At 36.7% G+C, this 26,815-nt stretch overlaps 1 protein-coding gene across 1 annotated transcript in view; it reads right to left on the reverse strand.

Moving 5' to 3' along the window:
• Positions 1–3,093: 3,093 nt before the first annotated feature.
• The window catches only part of IFIH1 (interferon induced with helicase C domain 1), a 99,885-nt gene continuing 76,163 nt past the window's right edge, over positions 3,094–26,815 (reverse strand). Inside the window, exons 9-16 of the mRNA XM_072612160.1 lie at positions 23,985–24,108; positions 21,932–22,198; positions 20,143–20,405; positions 16,879–17,028; positions 15,438–15,599; positions 7,628–7,818; positions 6,111–6,204; positions 3,094–5,421 (exon numbers count right to left, since the gene is read on the reverse strand). Coding sequence (XP_072468261.1) covers positions 5,236–5,421; positions 6,111–6,204; positions 7,628–7,818; positions 15,438–15,599; positions 16,879–17,028; positions 20,143–20,405; positions 21,932–22,198; positions 23,985–24,108 — 1,437 coding nt within the window. The 3' untranslated portion in view covers positions 3,094–5,235. The remainder of the gene's footprint in view (positions 5,422–6,110; positions 6,205–7,627; positions 7,819–15,437; positions 15,600–16,878; positions 17,029–20,142; positions 20,406–21,931; positions 22,199–23,984; positions 24,109–26,815) is intronic.

Here is a 26,815-nt window from a genome sequence, read left to right on the forward strand (position 1 = left end):
ACCCCCAAACCATCCTTTCACGGATGTGGAACCTTAGGTGCTACACACTGCACATATTTGTCATCTTTAATGTATCAACCAGTTGCACTGATTTTCCCCCTCTTTAAAAAGTACTATTTGCAATGATTCAAGGCAGTTTTGAAGGACTCGTGATAAAAATTGCTATCCACCTCCAGAGAATTGATGAACTCTGAGTGCAAACTGAAGTATAATTTTCTCATTTTATTTTCCTTGTGTTTTTTTGGCAACATGGCTAATATAGAAATGTTTTGCATAATTTCACATGTATGAATCATATTGAGCAAAAGAAATTTGGAACTCAACATTTTAAAAAGCATAAATATTTTTTTAAAAATTAAAAAAATATTACTTGCTCTCAATAATGGAGATAACTATGATGGTGTAAGACATGAAAGACATCAATAAAAAGTTATTATTTTACAAAATTAAAAGATGAATAAATCAGGAGGAAGATGATGAGTTGTGGTTTCACAAAAGTTGAACTTCAGGTGCCAGCAAGATTTTTGCAAGGGGATGTCTAGTAAGCAATTATGAAATGGGACTTGGTACTGTGAAAAGTGTTGAGTACTGTAGAGATGTGGGAATCATTCACTTTTCTATAACTTCTGAAACCATGGGAATTGGTGTTATAAATTATGAGTTAGAGACATGGCTCCATTTTACACATGAGTAACAGAAGCTTAGAGAGGTTGTCTTACCTGAGGCCTCACAGCTAGTTAGAAATGGAGATTGACTGGAAGTTCAGGTCTTGTGCTCCCTCTTTCCACCAGGGCCATTCTCTTTCCATTCCCCTATACTGCCTCGCACCAGATAAATAAGCTTCATTATATAATGCTAAGCATATTTGGAAAGTGTTTAGATTGTAATTTAATAGCACCGGTAAATATCCCCCTCCTAACGAATATTTCTGCTCCTGACATTGAGGACTCTAATGTAGAAACCAGTGGATCTGGTTTATAATAGGATTTTGCAAAGTATAAACTACAGCACTCTACTATGTCCAAATTTCATCTGAAAAGGAGACTTTTATGGAAGACTAGTTAGTATCATGCAAGAAAAGAATTTTATGACATATTTGATAGCACACATCTAAAAATTCAAAGAACTGAAAATCTCTATTTTTTATTATTTTTTTAAATAACCAATGACTTCAAAACTATATGAAGTATGACGTTCAGAAACATATCCAAGACAATCAAACTACAAGCATTTATTAACTACATCCTGAGCAGTGTAAATAAATGAATTCCTTGAAGTGGTCATATTAGTAAAATTCACACTGTGTATTTACACTGGGCTATAACTAATTACCATATTTTACAGTTAAAATCTGAATAGTGCAAATTCAAATATATAGGACCACTTCAGAGGAATAATTCTTATTCTAATTAATCAGAACACTGATGGACTCTGGACCAGGTCCTGAAGATACAAAATAAGAAAGTGAAACAGTTCAAAGAATTTCCAGCTTGGTTGGGGGATACAGCATATACATATATAGGTATATATTTTAGGTATGTAGGTACATATATAGGTATATATTTTTATACATATATAGGTATAGATTTTAAAAATCGGGGGGTAGAGAAGGCACTAAGCTGGGACTGAGGCTCTGACAAGGAAGTTTGTCTAGTTGGCTAAAGAGGGAGTGAATTAAAGGCACAGGGGTCAGCCTATGTGAAAATATGAAGATAAGATATGGAGTATCCCATGAGAACCAGTAAGTCTGGTTTGGCTGTATGTGGAGTGAGTACAGTGAAATAAAGCTGGAAAGGTATGTTGGCATCATGTTGTATAAGAGCTTTGTACACCCAAAAAGATGAGTTCATATCTGATCCTAAAAGCAGTAAAAATCTTCTCTGAAGATGACATTTGGACATAGCAGAAACATAGAAATTTATTAGAGATTTAGATCTGTGCTTTAGGGAAAACACTTTGACAGCCATGTGGAGGATAGATTGGAGAGGAAATGTGGAGGAAAACAATTGGGAGGCTATTCCATCAGTCCACATAAGAGGCTATGCAACCCTGAACTAGAATGGCTTGGTTTACAATGAATTCTGTGCTTTAAAGAAACAAATTTTCTCATATTGACATTCTTTACCCTTTAATATGACTACTTTTTGGCGCTCAATGCTTTTTCATTACTACTGGGGAGATCAACAAAACAGTCATTACAAGTACTGGAAGCCAAGAAATGTGTCTAATTAAAAATTTTCAAACCTCACAGGTCAATTAGCTCCTATGGATGCTCAATAAGAATTAATTAATGAAAGTGGTAACAGAAATTTTTCTAGTTGTGATCACAAAAGAATGAGTGTGGACTCCCTCCAGTGCTAGGATAAACGTCTGAATAATAGCTACAATATGTAATTAGTATGTTCGTCCTTCATTGCTGAAGAAGACCATGCCATCAGAGAAATGATAACATGACTTGCACTTGACTTTGTTTTGAGTGAGGGAGGGCTGTGCAGGTCACCAGCCTCACTTCTCCTCCAGAGCCATCTGAATCCAGTGACCAGATATTCATCAGGATGACTGGAGATGACCCAGGATGAAGGGTTAAGTGACTTGTCCAAGGACACACAGCTAGTGAGTGTCAAGTGTCTGAGGTGACATTTGAACTCAGGTCCTCCTGACTCCTGCACTGGTGCTCTATCCACTGCACCACCTAGCTGTCCCCACAATGTGTAATGACTGAATCCAGAAGTTAATAACACTTTTGTGGGTCACAGTTTCCTTCTGGGGAAGCCTATGAACACTTTCTCAGAAAAATGTTTTTAAATATATAAAATATATAGGATTAAAAGAATACTAATCATGTTGAACATTATCAACACATTCTAATAGCATTTAATAACATTAACATATTTTTTAAAAAATTCATAAATTCTATATTTTAGTCTATAGCTCATTTATTCTTTTAATGGGGGTAGTTCCTTTTAAATTCTGTTAGTTTCTTGGGCAGGAATCTAGCTTCTAGGTAAAGGAACAATTTGAAAACAGTACCTGAACTCTGAATATCACATGATAATTTACCATTGTGTTACAAAATTAACATTTAGACTAAGAGAAACAATAATTCATTTTAATTCAACCAACATTTACTACCTGCTACATAAGACAAAAGTACAACAATCTTTACATTTGAGGAGTTTACATTCTACTGGGGGAAATAACATATATACAAATAAGTAAATACAAAGTAATTTCAAAAAGGATAAAGTACAAATAATTTGGGGAATCAGGAAAGGCCTCATTCAAGAGAGATATGTGAATTGTGCTTTGAAAGAAGCTAGAGATCTACAAACAAATATCAGTGCGCAGTGTCTCTGGAGTAACCCAGAGAATTATGATTCCTTGGAAGATTCTGTCACCATGCTTCCTTTTAGATCTCTTTCCTCAACAGCATACCTGTTTTAAGACCCATTGGGCTGAGAGTGTTTTATACAATTTATGAGTACCTGTCTGTTACATATGGTTCATTGAGAATGGGTAGTAAGGTGAAATTGTAGCCAATCAAAAATGTAAAAAGAAAAATGTACCCAAATCGTGCACCCTTATTAGATAATAATGAACTATTTTCTTTGCTGTGACTTACAATGGGGTGATACAGTACCATTATAAAAAAAAATTTATTAAAACAACCTACATGCTCATTCATGCATACTTCCAATTAAGCACTTATCAGTCAACCAACAAGCATTTATTAAAGACCTAGTGTCAGGCACTGTGCTAGGTTCTATGGCTACAAAAGCAATTAAACAATTTCTACTCTCAAGAAACTTCTTTTTTAAAGCAGTGGTTCATGACCTGTTTTGGGTCATGGACCCCTCCGACAGTTTAATGAAGCCAATATATCCCTTCTCAGAATTTCTGTAAGCACATAAAACAAAACGCTAGGTAGCGCAGTGGATATAGCACTGGGCTGAGAATCAGGAAGACTCATCTTCCATGAGTTCAGATCTGGCTTCAGACACTGACTAGCTATGTGACTCTGGGGAAGTCACTCAACTCTCTTTGACTCAGGTCCTCATCTGCAAACTCAGCTGGAGAAGAAAATGATAAACCATTCAAGAAATAACAAACCACTCAAGAAAACCCCAAATGGAGTCATGAAGAGTTGTACACAACTGAAACAACTAAACAAAAACAAAATCTTGTACAGTTTCCAGATTCCACGTGAAGAGAATTCTTCCTTCGTACTCTATAGAAGTTCTTTGGAGGTTATTTTTTGGTTTTATTTTGGGGATTTTGTGGGGAGGTTGGTGGTGGATTAATTTATCCTTTTTGCATTTCATATGATAAATCTTGTTGATCAATATCCCTCCAGATCTAGATATTATCCAAAAAAAACTCCAAAGAACATAAATTAATTAAGCTTAATTTATGTCTCTAAACTGAAGCAGAGGAGAAGAATCTTCAATAAGCAGCCAAAATTTCTCTTCCTGATATATCAGGAGAGAGCTATACTCTTGTAGTAAGTCAGCTGATGTAGTTCAATGATAAAAAACTGATTATAGTTCCTGGTCCTCACTTTTTTTGGGGGAAAAAGGAGGAGTACCACAGAAAAATATATTTAATTGGGATTGTTCTGTTTTCTTGGGGAATGTTCAATGACTCACATGTACAATGCTTGCTTATTCTCATTATCATTTATGGAAACCAGGAAATATAAGACTGGAATGGCCATAAGAAGGCTGCCACTCCTGAAAAGAGGCAAACATTATCTCTTTGCTGCATACATTAGCAGAGATCTGGAAATGAAAGTTGGGAATAAATAATGTCAATGACTGATATATAGGAATGTCTTACTTATTTAGGTTCTGATTTTCCAGGACTTGTCTCTTCATTTCTTTTCCTTCCAAGTTCCTGTCTTTTTTGGTAATTTTCCTGCCAATTGTCATAACCCTCACTGAGAATATTAGGGCAGTGAGTTTCAAACCAAATCTATTCTAGTTTCCTCAACATTATAAGAATGCTAGCTCCTATATTAATCAAATATGGCTTTGTGGGTTTTTTTAATATCTGCTCACTAATAACATGAATAATATGAAACCTGACAGAATATCCATCTTCAAAGAGCTCAAAATTACTTAAAGAAATGTTCTCATTCATCATCTCAGTGCTCTTGTGCAACCATTATGAAAATACGACTCTGTGTTCTTCGTCAAAACATACAGTGCAAAGAATTTAGAGAATATCAAGTCCATGTTAATCTTCATCTTCATCACTAAACATACAATGTTCCGTGTAGTCAAGCTTTGGAAATCTCACAGGCAATTCCACCCACTTTTTGTACTGTTTCTTTTGGGAATTATTTTTAAAAGCTACCACAAAATTTTTTATTTTAAGACAAGGTAAATCTAAACCTTTGTTCACCATCATAGTTCCCCAGGCCTGGAAAGAAAAGAAAAGAAAAGGCATAAATTATATACATAGTGTTAGAGACACACCTGATACTAATAAGATATCAAGGAAAATTTATTGCAGCACAGCTCAGAGGAATCGAACACTTCAGCCAAAGCAGGGCCCCCCCTTCTCTTTTTAGGAGGAGGGAGCACTGGGTACAAAAGTGAGATGAGCTAAATACTGTTAGATCAAGATAGATCCTCCCACAAGGAGAGAGATTGATCTGTTCTCCATTAGGTCACCATCTTCTCCCCATGCCCATTATATAACCACCCTTGGTGAGGTTCCCCCTCCCAAACATGCTTCAACACAGGACCCATGATCAGAAGATGGAGGGATAATTTTATGTGGGCGGGTGTCTATTTATACGCATAAGGTTCATTAAGCAAGTGCAGTGAAAACAAGCTTTCTCTAGGCTACTCTAGGTCATTTTTCCTGACTGGCTCAGGTCAGTTTCAGGCCTGGACCTTCTTATAAAAATTCTGTGACTTTCTGAAGGCACTGTCTGCCTCCTGATTGGCTGAGTCCACCTGCAGTCTGACGGCTTTCTTATTATCTGACTTATTCTCGATGACTTCATCAACTAATAACTTCTGTGGAAACCTAACTTTTGGCTGTCTCTCACACAGGGTACATGAAGTCTGACTGTTGGCTGAGAGGACAAAAACGACACTTACCTGGCCACACTGACTGCAAATGATCTCACCATTTGTTTGATAGTCTGCGAATTTCTTTTGCAATGCTTTATTTTCTCTTACGATGTAAAGTTTCCTAAAATTTGACAAGGGAAATCGATCAAGTATTTTCATATTTGCTAAGTCTGAATTGGTATTAGAGCTTTGCCCTGCCAAACCTAGTATCAGGCTGTACACAATATCCCAGATACCCTTCTTCAATCAAGAAACACAACTGCATGTCCTCTTTATTTTCCAACATTTACTCAAGTTCTTCTGAATACTTCAAACGGCTGTTTTTCTCCCTTCTGCCAAAAGACACCCCTCCAATCTTAGAAGCATTGCTCAGATTTCCTGAAAGTTTTCTGTGACCATTTTTGATGCTCATTTCCCCAAGTGCAGTCTATATTCATACACTGGCCTTGAATTAGCTTTAGGACAGTGGACAAGTCATTTCACTTGCTCTGCCTTCAGTTTCCTCTTGTATAAACTGATGGGTTAACCTAGAAAATAGTGGTAATAGGTAACATTTATATATTACTTTGGTTATTCAGTTGTTTCAATCATGTCTGACACTTTGTGACTCCATTTGGTATTTTCTTGGCAAAGATACTGACAGTACTTTATATCATTTCATGTCACAACAATTTTGTTTACATACAAGGAAACTGAAGCTAAAAGATTGTGCCTTTCCCTATTTCACACAGCAAGTAAACATCAGAAATCTTCCTGATTCCAAGACTTTCTACTACGCCACATCAATTCCCAGGATCCTTTCCCTTCTAAAATCCAATTCACAATTCTAAGATTATGTTCATTTTTTAAATCTCCTACATTTGATTATGAATTTGTCTGAAGCAACAACATATATTACTTAATATAAATTTATAGTACCCACCACTGTGTCATACACCAAGGGATCTTCATTAGATTCTTAATAACAAATGTTAGATCCTTTGTGTAGTCTACATTCCTGCTGTTTTCAAAGACACTGAGCTTGATTTAAATTAAAAGCTGGATGATCACTTCTTGGGTGATATCCAAAAATGTCCACTTTGGATATTTCTTTGTTCAAATGACGCCATGAAATTAAGATTGTAACTAATGTAACTTCTAATACAGCTTGAAAAAATAGGCAGAGATATCCTAAAGCAGGGGTGGGGAACCTGCGGCCTCAAAGCCACATGGTGGCCTTGCCCTGGAGGTATGGTGAGTTAGAATGATACTCCAGGCTTTTTTTGGGGTGTGTGTGGGGGGTAAGTATCATTGTGCTGTTGTAATGACTGGCAGCTAAGTTCACTGTCAGTTACCCATTCACTTGTGGAGAGAAGGTATTTTTTTTTTGTTGGGAACAACTCATTCTCTAAAAGGTTGTTTTAGAACTTTGAGGAAGGTGGGAGAGCAGGGAACAGAAAATCTTGTAATCAATACATGCCGAATGAATTTTAAACGTATCTACAATTAAAACTACAATATACCCCTTAAGAAAAACCTCAAATATTAATTGGGGGGACACTTACTTAAATTCCTGTGTCATGTTGACATGATGCATGTTCTCAATCACTTGGATGTTTTCTCCAGAACAGGCTAGCATACCACAGTTTTTACAGAAGAAGGTTATTAATGATGGGTTGTCCTTGAATTGCTTTGCAAGACTTTTCTTAGTTTTCATTTTCTTTTCCATTATACTTTGCATCTGTAACTCCAAAATCTGCACCAACAAAATAGAACTGACAGTTAGACTTTTAAGATCCTGGAATATTTTAAAACCTCTAGCCTTTGGGTCACTTGAAAATACTGACATGTCTGTCTTTGTTCTGTATGAATGTCAGCTAATTTGAAAAATAAGCAAACATATTACTTAGAGAAAATAAACACTTGGCTCTTGTGCCTTAGCATAGCATTCTGCATAGGGCAGGTACTTCATGAATGACTGTTAAAAGTTGTTGAAAGTGAGGCTCACATGAGATGACAGATGTAAAACACTTTGCCAACCTTAAAGTGATGTGTAAATACCAATAATTATTAGTAGTATTATTAGCCTCTAGTTCTCAATCTGACTACATTCCCTGAAACTTCTACTGCAATCCTGCTAGGCTCTATAGAACAATATAGGGGGTGTTGGTAAATATTTAACAAGGGGGGATGTATGAATACACTGTTATAAGTTTAATCCTGGTGTTAACATTTTAACAATATCATATATCAAGCGCTGATTTGTAGCAACTGCCTATTTCTGAAATGTAAATGCTCATACTAAAAATTTAACAATCAGTTCTCACAAGTGATTGGAGCTGGCTCTAGCATACCCTGCCAATAAGTAAGAGTAATTAGTCAACAGGCCTAAGCATTAAGACATAGTGAAAGGATGACAGGACTAGGAGTCACGAAGTCAATGAGCATGCATTTTCTAAGGAACTACTATGTGACAGGTACCAGGGTTCTGTTTAGGAGAAACTACACACACACACACACACGCACACACACACGCACACGCACGCACACGCACACACACATGCACACACACACACACACAGAAAATAACAAGTAATTTGAGGGAGGGCTCTAGCAGATGTGGGGGTCAGGAAAGGCTGCATGTAGGAAATTTAGTTTGAGCTGAATGGTGGAAGATTCTGAGTCAAAAGTGAGGAAAGAGTATATTCATGCTTGGGAGACAGATCCCAGTTCTAGTCTCAGGTATAATAGATACACTACTTAATAAAGGTAAAAATTTAGGCAAGTTTCTGAAACTTTCTAGGCCTTTGTTTCCTCACCTGTGAAATGGAGTAGATCACAATGACCTCTCAAGTCCTATCTCACCATAATATTCTAGGAGAATTAATATACTGGTTCATTATCTATTTTTAAGGGCTAGTCATCAAAATTTTTAATTCTACACTGGTTTTTCCTTGTCTCATGCTACAGGGAGTATTTCTCTCTGTCAATGAAAACCAATCTTAATGTTAGCTCAAAGAAATCATAACAAAGTGTGACACTTAGAAAGATTTGAGAGACATAGTTTCTGGGTAATTTAATCATTCTTTTAATAAGGTCAGTAGGTTATTAATAAAAGGATGGTCATTTGGCCCTCTCTTACCCGAAAGCCAATCACGGACCCACTCATAGTTTCTGTGCCTTTTAAAACGGTAGGTAGTCCATCAAACAGCAATCAAATCTAACTGGTTAATGTGACTGGGTGTGGGCTAAGTATCTCTATGACCAGGCCACCCATAGCTTTAGGCTATCAATTCAAAGAATTCAAAGAGCAGAACACAAAAGCTTCCCTCAGGGTGGGGCCTTGAACAAGATCTAGGAGAGCTAATGCAATCTCTTTATCAATAAAGTCCTGTAGAAAAACTGAACTCTCAAAATGAGGAATTTACAAGAAGGAGAGCCTCTGAATCTCCCCTAGATTCTGGTTACCAATAATCATTTCTCACAAAGGTGAATCTTCCAGGACAGGGGTTCTGAATGTTTTCTTGTGTTACGTACTCCTTTAGCAGTGTGGGAAAGCCCAAGGAGCCAAGAATAAGGATACATAACAATAGTTTCAAATGTTTTAAAATGCATAAAATAAAATACATGATATTACAAAGGAAATAAATAATATTAAATATAGTTATCAAAATATATTTGTAAAAACAAGTTCACAGAATCCTAATAAAGCTGCTCCCAGCCCCAATATTCTAACTTCCTCATGGGCCTCACTGAACAACAGTTATGCCCTGATTTAACTACACAATCTCATTTTAACCATACCTCAGGTCCCCAGACTCAATACAGCCACTGCCCCAAAATTCAATTCACATTATTTGAACAGGTGTGTCTTCATACTCAACCACCATCACATCATCCATTTAGCCCAAGATAGTACCACAATACCATACTCTCCCTCTGGACCAGACAGGACCACAATAACTAGTCAATCAGAATGCAGCATGACAAGGATATTTTACCACTGAACCATAGAAAGGACCCTTCCCCATTACCTAATTCTTTAACAACCCCCTCCTGCCTTCTTAATATTCATAACTTCTGTTGTGCAATTAGTATCATTACACTATAAATTTGCCTGTGTTGTCTTAATAAGTTGCTGATTCCTCTTGGAACCTAGCCCTCCTTAATAAACAAACACCTGTACTGAATTATTTTGAGATGGTGCCACCACAACACAACATGAAACTGCAACATCAAGTCATAGTCTACCCAATGGAATCCTCAATTTGAAGCTTTCTACCTATGTTCTCTTGTCCAGTGAAGACTCTGAGCTTTCAGTTCAATGTAGCAAGGGAAGATTTTTCATAAAATGATTCAATTCAGTTCATAAACATTGCTTCTACTATGTACAAGGCACTAAAGAAACAAAAACAAAACAGATCCTACCCTGGAAGGGCTTACTGGGGAAATGCAGCAGTATACAAATTAAGTAATTATGTGATAATTTGAGGAGGGACATTAACCAGGAGGCTAATGGAAAGCTTCACTGCAGATTTAATAACTGAGTTGAATCTTGAAGCAAGATAAGGACTCTGGAAGACTGGCATAGGGGATAACTAATAGAAATGCAGAGAAGAAAAAGATGGATGGTTGAGTTTGCAGAACAGCCATCAAATTGTCCAGTTTGTTTGGGACAAAGAGTGTGAAAGGGACTAATGCAAAACCTACTAAAAAAGTAGGTGACATTCAGATTGTGAAGAGTCTTGAAAGCCCCAAACTGAAGTTTTTATCCTACTTCAGAGGCAGTAGTCTGTGAATGAAGGCTTTTGATCAGGGAAGCAAGATGGTCAGAGTTGTGCCCTACAAAGGTAATTTTGGCAATGATGTGAGGGAGTCAAGATTGGAAGCGGCAGTCGTTTGATTAGAGGTAAGATGAGGCTAAGAGATGTTGAGGCAGACTCAGCAGGATTTGGCAACTGATTCACTCAAATCATATGAGAGAGTGGGAAGAGTCAGAAATGATCAACTTAGGTGAGCAATGGTGCCCTCAACCAAAACAGGGAAATTTGGAGGTCTGTGGAGAATGACGATAAACTCTACTGGATGCATTGTTAACATCTCAAAATCAACATGTCTTCAAGGGAATATATCAACATTCTTTCTAAACTTTTCTAGATCTAGAAATTCACCAATGAAAAAGGAGGAGAGATTTAAGATATGACTTAGGAAAATGACATGGTCAAATGATTTTTTTTTTAAGGATGGAAGGAGGCCTGAGCATATTTGTAGGAAGGATCCAACAGATAACAAGAGACTGAAGATAAGAGAGAGGGAGGAACGATGAATAGGGAAATATCCCAGGAGAGACAGAAGGGACACAGTGGAACAAGGAGAATAGTTCATCTTGGTTAATTGTTAGACCTCTTGTTCTCTTTAAATTACTTGCATCACTGTGTGTACATTTCATATTTGTCTGTACACATGTTGGATCTTGCCAGGAGAACGTAAGCTTGAGGGTAGAGACTAGTGAGTTTTTTTTGTCTTTGTATACAGAGCACCAGTGCCTGGAATACAGTAGGCACTTAATAAATGTTTGCTGAATTGAACTGGCAAGAAATTAATTGGCCATGGGAATTTCAATTTTCTAACACTGACTTATGAATATTTTTTAAAAAAACCCTCACTGTGCCTCCGCCTGGTGTGTTCTGCCCTAGGTAGTTTGGTCTACCTTTGCCTCCCTAACTGTATGAAAGCACATGATTCTACATAAAACTGAATTCACAGATGGCAGGGGTTTTATAATGTGTTGTTAAAACTGTGTATTTGCTTTTGGATTATTTCTAGTTTAGTGTAGATGTACCAAAGTTCCTATGGTGACCATAGAATTGAGAGTTGACCATGCTGGAAATATTATTTATGACCTTTTTTTCATTTCAATGGACATCTGTTTTTATGGCAAATGTCACTTCTTTGTGGGAGTCTACCTAGGAATGGTCTCACTTGTCTCTGAATACTCAATGTACTTTGCACCTCTTTAATGTACATTTATTCTCCATATTATAAAGCACTGAGTTGAATGTATGTTTTATACCCTTCTGTTAGACTCTAAGTTCTTTGAAGTCATTAATCATGTTTCATTCTTCATTATATTGGCTCAGTGCCATATGTAAGTGTGTGTGTGTGTGTGTGTGTATATGTGTATGTGTGTATATATATATGTGTATACATACATATGTATGCACACACATATGATATTTATATATTTATTAAACTGAACTGAATTAAAGAGGAACTCTGAGCATTGACAACACACAATTGTATCAACTATGGGACATATGAATCCTGGACTCTATTACCAATCAACAAACATTTATTAAGAATCTATTATATTCCAGTCACTGTGCTAAGCTCTGGGTAATAAACAATATTACAAAATACAATGCAAATACAAAACAATATTACAAAACAAAATAAATAATAAAGGTAATGAACAATCACCATTCTCTAGGAGTTTAGAGGCATATTCTAATGAACAAACCTTATCTTTCAAATGAAAGTTTTTTAATCAAATTGTTGTGTAAGTCCCTCCTTTCTGTCACACCAGATTCTGTTGACTGTTGCTTATGGAATATTGCTATCTATCCACCAAAGCTTTAAGCATTATTTTCTGCATACCTGAGGACTAAAAGAAGGTTATAGGCTACCTTGCATATCTGATAACTATGTTATGCCTGGAGGCAATGGATGACTAAGTTAAATTTCAGATGAGTGCAAAGGACCAAAAGAAAAAGCAAACTCCAAAGCAGGGTCCTGTGCACATCACAGGGCTATATGACACGGACTTAATCAAGTATAAATAATTTTTATACATAAGTTAAAATAACATGAGGAACTGAAGTATTATGTTCACTAAGATGTTAGCTGGACTGGTCATGCTAGAAGTGAATATCAAGACATTTACAGTTCAATGAACTGAAGAGAGGAGGCATTCTAGCATAGCACCATGTTCATGTGGGTGCTCACGAAATACTATGTGATGAATCACACACAGTAGGCAGAAGAAACTTTTTAGGAATACACTAAGACTATGTAAGATTTATGTAAGAAGCTGAAAGAACAGTCCAGAAATATCACAAGGGCAATAAACTTTGTGATGATGATGATGGTGGGGGTAGTGGTTGGCACTGTTTCAATCAGATTAAGCATAGAGAAATTGTAAAAATAAAGTGGAAGGTGCTGGGCAAATTCCAGGGAGAAGGAGTAGAAAAGCATCTCTTGTGCCTAGAAATTTGGTCTGATTTAGGAAGTTTGAGTTCAGGAACAGAGTAGACTGAGTACTTCAGAGAAAATAGAAAGATGCTGAATCAATTCTGTGTCAACTGTATGGATTGAGACTTGGTCTAGGCAAAGCCTGAAAAGTCTGGGTTTGATCTAGAAGTTGCTACCCTGGAATTAACATGAATAACTCAAATGTTTAGGTATGACTTTTCATTTTTAATTAAAAACCCAGTTTCTTAATTGTCCCAGTGACTAAGTTATAAGGTCCCTAAAGGCAGGAGGTGTCTCTTATCCAAATTTTTCTCTCTTCTAACATCCATCACAGCATCCTGCATGCAGCAAATAAATAAATATTTGTTAAATGTCAGAACATATTGACTGAAATAATTTTTTATAATAATAATCTCCCAATGGTATTAGAAGTCCTAGGAGGCAAGTAAGTGGTTCAGTGGCTAGAGCACTAGGCTTGCAATCAGGAAGATTCATCTTCCTGTTTTCAAATCTGGCCTCAGACACTTACTAGCTGTGTGACCCTGATCAAGTCACTTACTTCTGTTGGCCTCAGTTCCTCATCTGTAAAATGAGCTGGAGAAGGAAATGCAAAAGCACTTCACTGTCTTTGCCAAGAAAATCCCAAAATGGGATCAAGGAGAGTTGGACACTACTGAAACAAATGAACAACAACGATCAGTCCACAAATATTTAGTTTGTCCTCTGATCTGACTGTGGGACATTGAAAGTTTTAAAGATGAGATAGCATGTTGTAGGATACCTTTGGGTTTGGCATTGGAACCTGGGTTCAGATCCTAATTTAGCTACATATGGGATGCACCCTCTGATAAATCACTTAATGCCTTTGAGTTTCAGTTTCACCAAACTATAAAATAAGGGGGTTGGAATAAAATATCTTTAAACTCTAACTCTGTGTGACCCTGGGTAAGTGCCTTAAACTCTCAGTGCTCTAAGCAACTATCTAAGACTCAAGTTGCAAAGGTGCTGATCTTCATTGCAAAAGGGAGTTTCTGCATCAGGGAATTCCCAGTATCAGTGGACATAGATCCAGGTCCTAGATCTATTCCTATGACCCTACATATTGATACTTAGATGGGACAGAAGTCTGACTAAGTGGGTTTGGACAAAAAAAAAAAAGTCTTCTCCATAAGGCAATATGAACCAACTTAAAATTTCATATTTAGATAAAATAACACCCACATCTATACACTCTGCTTAATTTCTTCCCAAAACACTGATTTGCTACTATGCACACATAGCTTCAGATCCTTTGAGGTAATGGATTTTCTTAAATTCTTCTGCAACAGTACACAAATCCTTCATTTTATCACCACCTATACCTTAAACTATAGTAGATGGAATGTGGAGATCCTGTCACTGCACATATGGGCTGGTTCACTAGTACTACAAACATTTGCTGAACTGGTGAGCTACACTAGTCTCGCTGGGTTGGGGTTAGCATTAGCTGATGCTGCTGAAGCCTTTCATGGGCACAATCTAGTCTATATGACTCATTTGAGATTTCTTGCATCCTACAGAATTTGAAAGTATATTTCTGTGTGAATTTGGGAAGCCTGGCATTACTCACTATTTCCAACGGAAGTATATCTTTCCTCTTCTAGCCACAGAGATAGGCATCATAACCACATATGGACATTTTTTTCCTTTTTGTTTTCTTGTTTGTGACCAGGTCTCCTTAACTCACTCAGGTCACTAATGGGCTCAATTCTACTCATAACTGATTGGCACACAACTTTTGACCTGTTCTGTTTTCAACCTAGGCTGGTTTTGATAATTCCTAGGTAGCTTAGTGGCCCCCAAATCCCTGGCACTCATCATGTTGGTGCAACACTTTGCATAGACATCCAATTGGCTTAGCCTACTGCAGTTTAGAACTGTGGAGCTCAGGTGATCCACCAGCCTCAGCCTCCCCAGTATCAGGGATTACAGGTACAGACTACCCTGCCTAGTCAGAGTTCTTTTAAAAGGAAAAGGATATTGTAGAGAGAAAGATTCCATGTAGGTACACATGACAGTAGAGGTCTCTACCAACTGAGATTCCGTGATGCTCTATGAAAACTAACTGTCAAGTAAAAGCAATACCTTATGATTATACTCTTCTGGCTTCATATTTTGAACCCGGTCAATAGCTTTATGCATCATCTTCTCACGATACAAATTAACACTTTCACGTTCAACCACTCCTGAGCCACCACTTGCCACCAATACATAAGTGCTTTCATCAGCTCGAGCTCGACCTCGGGCCTATAAAAACATCAAACAAAATAATTATTTATGAAAAATCCTGGCTCTACCCACCTCCCTTTAAAACAACATATGGGATGGCAGTACTCTTTGCCCCATGATCCCTATGCTGGAAGTGAAATGCTGCAATAAAAACAACAGAAGTCAAGCAGGCTACTGCCTGTATTTGACAACTATCTGATACAGTATTAGGTGCCTGTGTGTAGAGCACTGGGCGAGGGGAGGCCAAAAAATTAAGTAAGATGGTGATTGCTTTGAGGTAGCTTACTTTCTAGTATGGAGGTATGACACATATTCAAACAACTAGAATATAAAATACTTGCCATGAAGTCTCCATACATCCTATTATTTGCCTCTTCAAATTCACTTTTATTTCTTAGCAATGATTTTATACTTTTGCTTTTTTCTAGACTTTATTTTTATACTTTTTTGGTACTTTGTATGTTTATATTCTAAACTGTGCTTGTTATAATTCACTTTATTTGTAGATTGGAACATACTCTTCTTGTCAAGTCTTGGCTTCTTGGAAATGCTGGTATCAAACATTTTTATTTATGTGAAACTGAATTTTTAAAAAGGAAGAAGAGGATATAGAGGGTATATTCTGAGTTCCAAAAATATTTGGAGATTTATGAGTACCAACAAAAGGAACAGCTTAGCAGCAATAGCATACATAGCCACATTATCCCCATAGGTTCTTCCATAAAAGGTAAAATTTAATATACACTCAGATAAAATTCTATTTTTTGCCCAACATAATTGGTCTTCTTGTAATGTAAGAGAAAAATAAAGAGGAGAGAAAACTGGATAAAAATTGGTAATTCAAACTGATGACTTTTTTTTTTTAAATTTCTAAAGTGAAGTGATCATAAAAGTAGAGGATTCTGTCATGATTATACAGAAATCCAGTCTAAGTTATGTTTTAATTTAGAAATATTTTAGTGTTCTAGAAAATCCTGCATGCTGAGTCAATGGCCAAGAATAAAGATTCTAAGAATGAAATGGCATATTTTCACCTTTGCAAAAGAACACTACTATATTATTTAAAGTCTCAGTAAACAGAGGAAAAAAAGATTCAAGTATCATGCACCTTAAGAAATGGACTAAAGGGTCTAGACTTTGGGTTTTTTGTTAGTAAAATGAGGATGTCTACGAATCCTAAAGTCATTTTCAGCTCTAAAATTCTATTCTTCTATAAGGATGTTGAACTGTTTGAAGTAAAACAGACAAAAAGATAAAAACGAAGAGTACGAAAGAAATTAAGGTTGACTTAATATACCTGTAACATGGCTATTTCATTGGTGACAAGACCATAACGGATAACAATATTACATTCTTTTATATCCAGGCCTTCTTCAGCTACTGTGGTAGCAATAAGTAGGTTTATTTTTCCAGTACGAAAATTATTAATTACTTCCTTTTGTTCATTCTGCAGAAAGAGTTCAAAAAGTTAATTTTATGTTGTTGAACACATTAAATATTTTCCCCATTGGAGGAATTATTATAAATTGAAGCTTGGTATAAATCAAATGGTGTCACTAGTTTTGGGCTTTGAGCAAATTAACATCTGATTTTCATTTTGATTATATGACACATTAAAAAAACATTTTCATTTTTTAGTCTGGATATCAGAACACTGTAATTTAAGCTATGGAGATGAAATGGTGGGTACACCAGGGGTGGAAAGGAAGTATCTTTGAAAGGGAATATTAGATCGTCACTAAAACATTGTAAAGAATATTTATGCTGCATTAACTTTAGAATCATAGACTTTCAAAAGTCCAGAATATAGAGGCTCAATTGTGTATCTGTGATCTATTGTAAGTTAAAAAGATGATTTTGACTACTAAAGTATACAGCACCTGAACCTTTTGAATAAAATAATCATATAACATAAAAAATCAAAGCCACGCAAGTTTTGAAAGTGATTAAATCATAAAATAGACTATTTTACATAAAACTATTTTTATGATTTTTTTCAAATAAATTTAAAACAATTAGAAATATGGGTGCTATGTATGAATTTTTTAAAAAACCAAAATATATTATGTAAACTTGATCTCTTAAATGATGAAGTGAACTAGCATTAATTTATAGTGGTAGAATCAGTAAACCTTCATATTCAAGGCAAAATACTGGTGCAAGTTAAGTTTTCTTTCAGTATCAAAATGATACTGACATTTTGGAGCTCTCATCCTTTCTTATAGTTTCCTTTCCATCACCTCTACAGGCCCCTAGTGCCTCATACGCTAACACCATTCAAATTCCAAGATAGGGCACTTGCAGCATTATCACCCACTTCATGTCATCACTCCCATGTACCAAAACTTTCCCTTTTAAGTATTCCCTAAGGAAATGCTCTCTTTTAGGTAGCACCCAATTTAATAAAATACTTAAGGATAAATATCAGAAAAAGATATTCTCCTGGTTTTATCTGGGGGCGAATATTGAATTCCTTATACTTCCAAAGGAAACGGATAACAAGAATAGCTCATGTTTATATTGCGCTTTTCAGTTTATGGTATGTTTTCAACCTAAAAATCTTTCAACATAAATTATTATCCTATTTTACAGATGAGGAAACTGAAGTCTGAGAGGGTCTCATGACTTACCCAAGAACATGCCTAAAGTAAATGGCAACGCTGGCATTCCAACACAGGTCCTTTTATTTCAGATGAAAGGCTCTGTGCCTTGACACTTTTCTAGAAGCAGAAAAATCTATGTGCAACTGGCTGCTTGTGTTCTTTTGCTAAACACAGATGTTCTACTTTAGCTCCCAGAGGGCAAGGGCGTATTTCACTTTTGTCCTTGTGTCTCCAGTGTGCAGTGTCTGGCACACAGGAGCACTTAATAAGTCCTTGTTAATTGAGTGATTGATTGGTTTGTAGTAGGAAAATGTACATGTAGGATTTTCAAGAGAGTCTACTCTTTAAGCCTTATGTGACCTTTGTTATTAGCTTCTATCAAGATGTAAGCCAGAGAGTTACATCTACTTTTAGCCAAGTCCCAGGTCCCATTTCTGAGGTTAATGACTTTTACCACTACGATATTCAAAAAGTTCATCATTTGGACAAGTGTAGGTGCAGAATTAATTGAAAGGGGCAGACTTTATTGGACAGAGTTATAATAGTAAACACTTGTCCATGCCTCAAGCCTACTCAAGAGACTAAAGGATAAATAGGCTAAAAACAGAAACAAATAATATTGGAGTACCCTAATGTAACTTCTATTTTGATACTTCAATGGATCTGTGATCTGTGGGTATATATGGGTACTCTATGTAATGATACAAGTTGTGACCTATTCACAGAATCTTTTTGGTGACTTGTTCATTCCTTTCCATAAGTCTTCCACAGGTGGTCTTCTAAACCAAGGCTCCTTAAACGTTTTCCACTGGCTAACCTTTTCCAGTTCTGGCAGCTCTCTTGGGGTTGCAGTACAAAGTGCACATGCTTTGTGTTTAGAACCAAGGCTGCAGTGAAGTTGCATGATGCAACAAGGACAAGTAGGCAAGCACTGTCCAAAACACCTTAGGTTCATTACACTTTTGTTTCTGAATTAATTTTTGGTCGTTGGGTGTCCAGAAACCTTTCATTGTTGCCAAATTTTTTGCAACCCTATATGGGGTCACGACCACAACGTTAAGAAGAACTATTCTAAATCAACTGGGGCCCTTTCTCTAAATCAGTAGTGTCAAACTCAAATATATAGATATACATATGGTTGCCTGCAGACCACATAAGGACTAGAAAACCACAAATTAAAATTATCTATGTTTTATATTTTTCTTTATTTTGTTAAACATTTCTCAATTACATTTTAAACTAGTTTGGGCCACATTCAAGGGTTCTGCAGGCCTGCTGGGACTCTTCTGCTCTAGATTTTGACACTGGGTGAATCACTATTGAGCATCCTAGAACCATAGGCCACTGGAACACTGGCAGAAATTCTGATAACATAGCGGACAAGTGGCTGAGCTAACTCACCTGAGGATAATATGTTTATAACTGAATATCATTCAAGGTCATGTTATAGCAGTGAGGCATCTGAACTATTTAAGTAATGATACTAATTCTTCCAAGGTAAAAAGTCAATCTAGTAATGTGGTTTCTGGAAGTGTTTCAAAGAATGATTTACTGCTACTTTTGATTCTGCACCAGATCTGAGACCAGAATTGAAGGATTTGGATCATTGGAATGGATACTAGAGCCACTGCATAATAAAACATAGATTTCTATTACAATCCAAACTCTATCTTTATTTCTTTCCCTTTTTTCCCCTCTTTCTTTCTCAGTCTCCTTGTCTTGTCTAGGTTGGAAATACAGCAGTCACTTTTAGTTTCTGACTTGGGCCAGTTCATCCTTTATTCAGCAGCCCAGTGGCTCAAGAAATCTAGCCTCTGTCTCTAGAGGAGTAGAGATTATACGTAGTCACCACTATGCACCAGATTTCAAGAACAAAATTTTAAAAAAAGTATAAATAATTCACATACAAATTAAATTATAACAGAGTTTCCATTTAGTTAATAAACTGAATAGGATACCTGTGTCATGGGTTTAAATTCACTGCTATGTCCAGCCCCAATCAGATGATGAGCTTTTACTCCTACTTCTGCAAATTTTTCAATGTCGTTAATCCACTGAGTAAGAGCAAATGCACTTTGCCGAGTCTTGGTGAAGATTATTCCACGGGCTACAGATCCATCAGTTTTAGTAAACTCTTCCATTATGGTGTTTCGTAATTTGGTCAGTTTTTCATTTTCATGATCTGGAGTGATGGCCAGTTTTTTCAATTTTTTCTCATTTTCTTTAAAAAGCAATTAGTGAAAAAAAAATCAATGAAATATGCAAAATTATCAAAAAATTCCAGGAATTAGGAATAGAAAAGTGTCTTGACTACACAAGGATTCAAAGTTCAGTAAGTATAACTTAGATGTGGCAGAAAATCCAGTACTAGTAATGCTAAAAACCAATCAATGACAAAGCCCATACTGTGGAAATTTCAGTCACATCATACAGAAACAGGTTAAAAACGAAGAGATCTCCTATTACTCTTTTTCTCTGTGATTCTATGAAGAATCCAGTATATACATGAATATGCAAATAATCCATGATTTTATCAGGACGTGGAATTCTCATGGCCTGTTTATGACTTAGATGATAAAGTAGAGGAAGCTGAACTTGAAACAAGGAAGTTAAATGAATTGCCACAAGCCCATTAAGTGTTAGAGGCAAGATTTAGTTCTGTCTAAACTAGTTAGAAATAGGTTCTTACCAAAGAGATAAGCATGTGTGACTCATGCATGAATTCAAATTCAACAACCATTTATTAAATCCATATTATATACAATATAAGGAAGATAGGTGGCATAGCAGACAGAAAACGAGTTCTGAACTCAGGAATCCTACTGAATTCAAATCTAGCCTTAGACACTTACTAAACATGTGACCCTGGGCAAGTCACTCAACCCTATCTGTCTCAGTTTATCACCTGTCAAATGAGCTAGAGAAGGAAATGGCAAACCATTCCAGTATCTTTGTCAAGAAAACCCCAAATGGGGTCATGAAGAGCTGAATATGACTGAAATGACTACACAACAACACATGTAATGTGTTGTGCTGGGCACTAGGCATATAAAGATAAAAATTTATAGTCTCCAAGTGGCTTGCATAATAATATGTACATATTCACAAATAAGTATTATGCAAGAGTTCCATAAAGGCAAAGAAGAAATTCAAGCAAGAAAACTTAAGGAGAAAGAACACTTTCTGTCTGGGTGATAAAGAAAGGTTTTATGGAGGAAGTGACATCTGAGCTAAGAAAGAAAGATTTCAGTAGGCAGAGATGCAGACTGCTCCAAGCATGGAGGAACAGCTTGAATGATGGCTCAGAGACAGGAAAAGTATAGAAAAAGACTGGAAAACAGAAAAAAATTCTCTTATGGTTGAAAACTGAATCATGTCAAGGGACATGATCAGGCTCTGAACTGGAGAAGAAACTTGGAGCTATACTACTGGGGGGATTTTTTAAGTTAATGTTAATTTTTAAAATTTTAACTTTAAGTTAGGGTAAATTTTTTAAGTTAATGTCTCTGAATTGGAAATGACTTCAGAAGTTACGTATTCTAAACTATACCAGAGTGATTTCCCTCCTACAACTTCCTCGACCATCAGTCACCTACCCTTCCATGGAAGACATCCTAGGAGGAAGGAAAACCCCGTTACCTCCTAAAGTACCCCATTCCACTTTTGGATAGTTCTAATTGTTAGGAAACTTCCCCTTACATTAAATTTAATTGTTTCTCTGCAATTTAAACAAAAATTGATTCTTACCATAAAATAAATCTAGAAGAAACATATCTGTTTCATCTAATTTCAACAGCTTCCTTTTATTGTCATTTTTCTCCTCTTCCTCCTCCTCCTCCTCCTCACTATCAAAATCCTGAGCTGCTATCTTCTTCTCCTTTTCATCATTATAGAAACTTTTGAGGTGGTGGTACGCATCTATCATTCGGATTGTGTCACTGATTTGTAGGGCTTCATTGTACTTCCTCAAATGCTCTGCACAAACACGTTCTTTGCGATTCCCTTCTCTAGCAGCTTTAAAGAAAAAATAGCGACATAAAAAAAAATATTATCTAGGGTCATGTTATACATATCCCTGTATAAAATGCTAACTCTTCCCCAAACCTGCTCCACTTTGAGGTCAATCCCCCATGCTGCCCCATATCTGATATAACCAATTGAAGTTTTCTAGACTCTTAGTAGCTCTGAAAGCATTCCAGGAGAGTGAAAAGCACAAATGTGTATTACTAATGCCGCTAAATCTGTACCAGGCATGCCCTAAGGAAAGGGGTGGTGTCAGACATTTCTAAAGGGTATCTCCAAGAATCTAGCACAGTCATTACTCCCAAATAGTACTTATTTTGCCAATATGGCTACAGACACAAGGGAGGAAATACACACACACACACACACACACACACACACACACACACACAATCCACTTTCTTGGCTGGTTTCTCATGAGGTTAGTGAGCCAGGAGGGCACACAGACAAAGGCACACACCCAAAGTGACCAAAGAAGACCACAGCCCTAGGTCTCACCATAACTACAAACCCATCTCCTGGTTTTTCCCTCTACTGTCACACTATAATGCTCTGCAACTAAGGTTTGTAAAAGGCCACCCTCACATATACAAAAAATTACTTTTAAACATATATGCATACATACATATTATATATATATATGCATGTCTGTATGGGTACACACATGTGTGGCTATTGCTGTATGTACATATGTGTATATATTTATATATGCATATATAATTCTGCCACATGTATATATACGTGCATCTATGCATGTATACACATATATACATACACGTGTGCACACAAGCATGCTTACATACATATACACACACAAAGGCAGCCATAACTATATCTATTTCTGCGTCTGTATCTTAGCTGTAGGCTGCCATATATGTATTGTGCATGTACGTGTAGGTATGTATCTATGTATGCATGTGTGCATGTATGCTAGCAGCAGGCTGCTTCTGAATAAGTGGAAATGTTAAGGTACTGTCTTCCAGTACCAACAGCCATACTTTCTCCCTTCCTGATTCTATGATTCTGCTGCACTGCCTTTCCTCTTGTGCAAACATGGTGAACCCAGGAAGCCATAACAGAGCTATCTTACTCCACTAGAAACTCTTCATCAGGAGGCAGCACAGTATGGGGCAAAGGGCAACTGATTTGGAGTCTGAGGCCTTACTAAGGCCATCTCCACTTCTGCCACTTGCTGTGTCCCCTTAGTCAAGCCACAGTCTCTCTAGGGCTCAGTTCTGAAAAATGAGAGGGTTAGACTAGATGACCTCAGTTCTCCAGCACTGAACGTGGATGTGTAGGGACTGTTTAAGAATTAAAATAACCTCCAAACCAACTGCGCCCTACTGTTTAAATATACTGACTGATAGCATTCCCTGTCAAAGGAGAAGCCCTGCTGTACTTCCAAGGTCTGGGGCTGCAACTTGAGCCCTTCCTTGACTCAGTTCAGTTACATTGCTTGTTTTCTTTAACTAACACTGGGAGAAATGTGCTAGGTCTATTTATCTTTTAATATCAACCTGTAATATTTATCCTGAAGGCTTTTTTGGGGGGAAGCATAATAAGATAGAGATTATAAAAAGGTCAAGAAGCTGAATAGCATGGTGTCTCTTTCCTCTGACAAAATGTCAAGACATGTTGGTCTCTATCCTGACTCTGTATTACAACTGTAATGTACAGATACATAAATCTAAGAAAATGTACAGTGTTAAATATGAGTTTCTCAAACATTAATATGATAAATCAAATTAAAAGGTTCTGAGTCAAAAACCCAAATTACCTTTTTTTTCCTGATGAATGACCCACTGTTCATAGGTTTGTGTCCCAAAATCGGATGTTGGATTCATTTGACAAAAGGTTTGAATGCTTGTCATTATTTCCAGAAGCTTTTCTTTAAATAGATTCTAGAAATAAAATAATAAAGCAATCATAACTGTTATACTGGTGACTGACTGACTTCTGTTAAAATAATATCTACATTGCCATGTACTTCAGCAAAAATATTCAGGAAAAGAAAAAGGCATATTTCTGATGAAGCAGAATAGCAGTAGTAAACTAGAATTTACATAGAACTTATACAAAGTGACAGGTATTGTGCCAAGTACTTTACAATCAGTACCTCATTTTGTTTTCACAACAACCCTGTGAGGTAGGTGCTATTATTACTCCCATTTTACAGTTGAGGAAAATGAGACAGAAAGCAATCAAATGACTTGCCCCAAGTCACATGACTGAGACCAGATCTGAACCCAGGTTTTCTTGACTCTGGATTGAGCTCTCAATACACTGTGCCAATTAGCTGTCCAATACATGTCTATGTGTTCATGCACACATATGTTCTCTCTCTTTTTATCTCCTTCTTAACCGCTAGTCTCTTTCCTCCTCCTCTTCCTCATTTCCCATTTTTCTATCTCATACACAGAACACACCAATATATACTGCCCCTGGTGGAATACGCAATTCAAAAGTTTCGCAGAGTAGAGTTAATGAATGATAATTAACTTTCATATTTGGTGGGAATATCTCTAACTATACTTAAAGAAAACATTTCTCTTTGAAGAAGTGGTCTCACTTTTATTTTTTACCAGCTTAGGAGAGCTGAAGATTAGCATAAACACAGAAATAATTTTTAACTTCTTAAAAATCAGAAACTGCTCCCATACAAATGAGAAGCAGAAATCAGAATTCAACCTATCAGGGCTAACAAATAAAAAAAGGAAGAAGAGTAGTGCTCATGCCATTGCTATATAAATTGGTATACTTGATTGTTAAGGTTTTTTAAAAAAATGCTAAGTAAAATATATAACGGTTTTGAATAAAAGGCAAGAAAAAGCAAATTTCAAAGACTGGCTATAAGTATACTTGGAAAGAACACAAAAACCTGTTAGGTCAAATACATATTGGTTTTAGTTTTTAATCTTATACATAAAATGACTGACTGACTATGGAATCATAATGGCCCAAATTGAGGTTTGTAATTAGGTAATCTCAATGAAGTGAATTAATTGTAAATGCAAGGGTAAGGGCAAAGTTGACTGAATCAATCAATTATTAACCTCCAGCCCAAAGGAAGTTAACTAAAAAGATGTTGTGCCCTTCTATCTTATCAGGTGAGAATACCCCTAATGAATTAATCAATTCATCAAGGACATTAGATCAATTATGAGATGTCACTGATCAGTTTGGAAGGAGTGAAATCCATTGTGTGAAACTGAGTGACACTGCATAGAAGATGCATTGAGATTGGCTGAATGGATTCAATTGTTGCTTGTGGGTCTTCTATAAGATGGTAAAATCAGTTCAGAACCCTGCATTCCTGTGTCTAGCAATCTAGAGGAGAGATTAGTTCTAGCTAAGTCCTTGAGACCAAATTACTTAAGGAAGAGGAAAAAAGTCTCTGTCTCTGCCTGCCCCCCTCCATCTGTTCAGAGGAGATCCTTATGAACTTTGAGAGTCTGGAAGAATTAGACTTCTCAGAGATAGTCTCATATTTTCCTTAGAACAGCCAATGGAACTGCTTGTGTTTGGATTCCAGGACAAATTATACATGATGAGGAAAGAGTTTCAGGACTCTACTAAGAGCCCAGAAAAATCTATAAGATATGTAAGGAGAATTATGAGAGCCCCATGAAAGGGAAGAAAGGACTTCTGCCAAAAGGATTCCTAGGATCTGGGAAGTTATCCAGTTTGCCACATGTGATCTACTCTTGAGAGCTCACTTTCCCCCGGACTTTGTATGTACATACATCTCCAGTTTGGAGAGATGGCTTTACCAATGTACTCTAATACTATACTACACTATGCTACACTACACTACACTACACTATACTATACTATGCTATACTATAAGTATACTTTACTACACTATTAACTACCTTAGTTACCACCTGTTTCTAAAAGCCAATTAAGTCTGGTTGGCTAATTAACATCAATGGAAAACAAACAGGAAAACCACACTAATAGGGGCTCATGTGCTATAGTATTCTCGCTGCTCAGGGTCCCCTACAGTCCTGAGGCAAGAAGTAGCTGGCCTACCTCCAGGCTTTTGACCTGCCAGAGCAAGTGAAGGGCAGGCATAGTAGCTCCAGAGCTTCTGCTATACGCACATACACCTACAATAAATCTACAAATGAACAGAACTCATTATTTTTCAGTAGAATATTTTCTTTAAAAAATCCCAAATAGTATTTACAGAAGTCAGGACTACCATCACCATAGTATCCCAGATGGTACAATGGATAAAGCATTGGGTCTAGAGTAATATTCAAATTCCTGCCTCAGGCACTTACTAACTAGCCCTGTGACACTTCGCAAATCACTTAATTTGTGTTTGCCTCATTTTCCTCAAATGTAAAATGGGAAAATAACAGCACCTGCCTCCCAGGATTACTGTGAAGATCAAATGAGATAATGTTTTTAAAGCACTTAGCACAGTACAAGGCACACAGTAAGTGCTATCAATGTTAGTTATTATTATCACTATTTCAGAATTTTTGGAAGAGTAACAGTGTTTTAGCTTAACAGTAATAGAATTCTGCAAGATGATCAAGGCTCAAGTGAAGTACTACCCTAAAACTTTGTCCAGCAAGTGTTCTCTAACACTTATCTGCA

This window comes from Notamacropus eugenii, chromosome 5 (assembly GCF_028372415.1).
Source record: "Notamacropus eugenii isolate mMacEug1 chromosome 5, mMacEug1.pri_v2, whole genome shotgun sequence".
NCBI lineage: Eukaryota > Metazoa > Chordata > Mammalia > Diprotodontia > Macropodidae > Notamacropus > Notamacropus eugenii.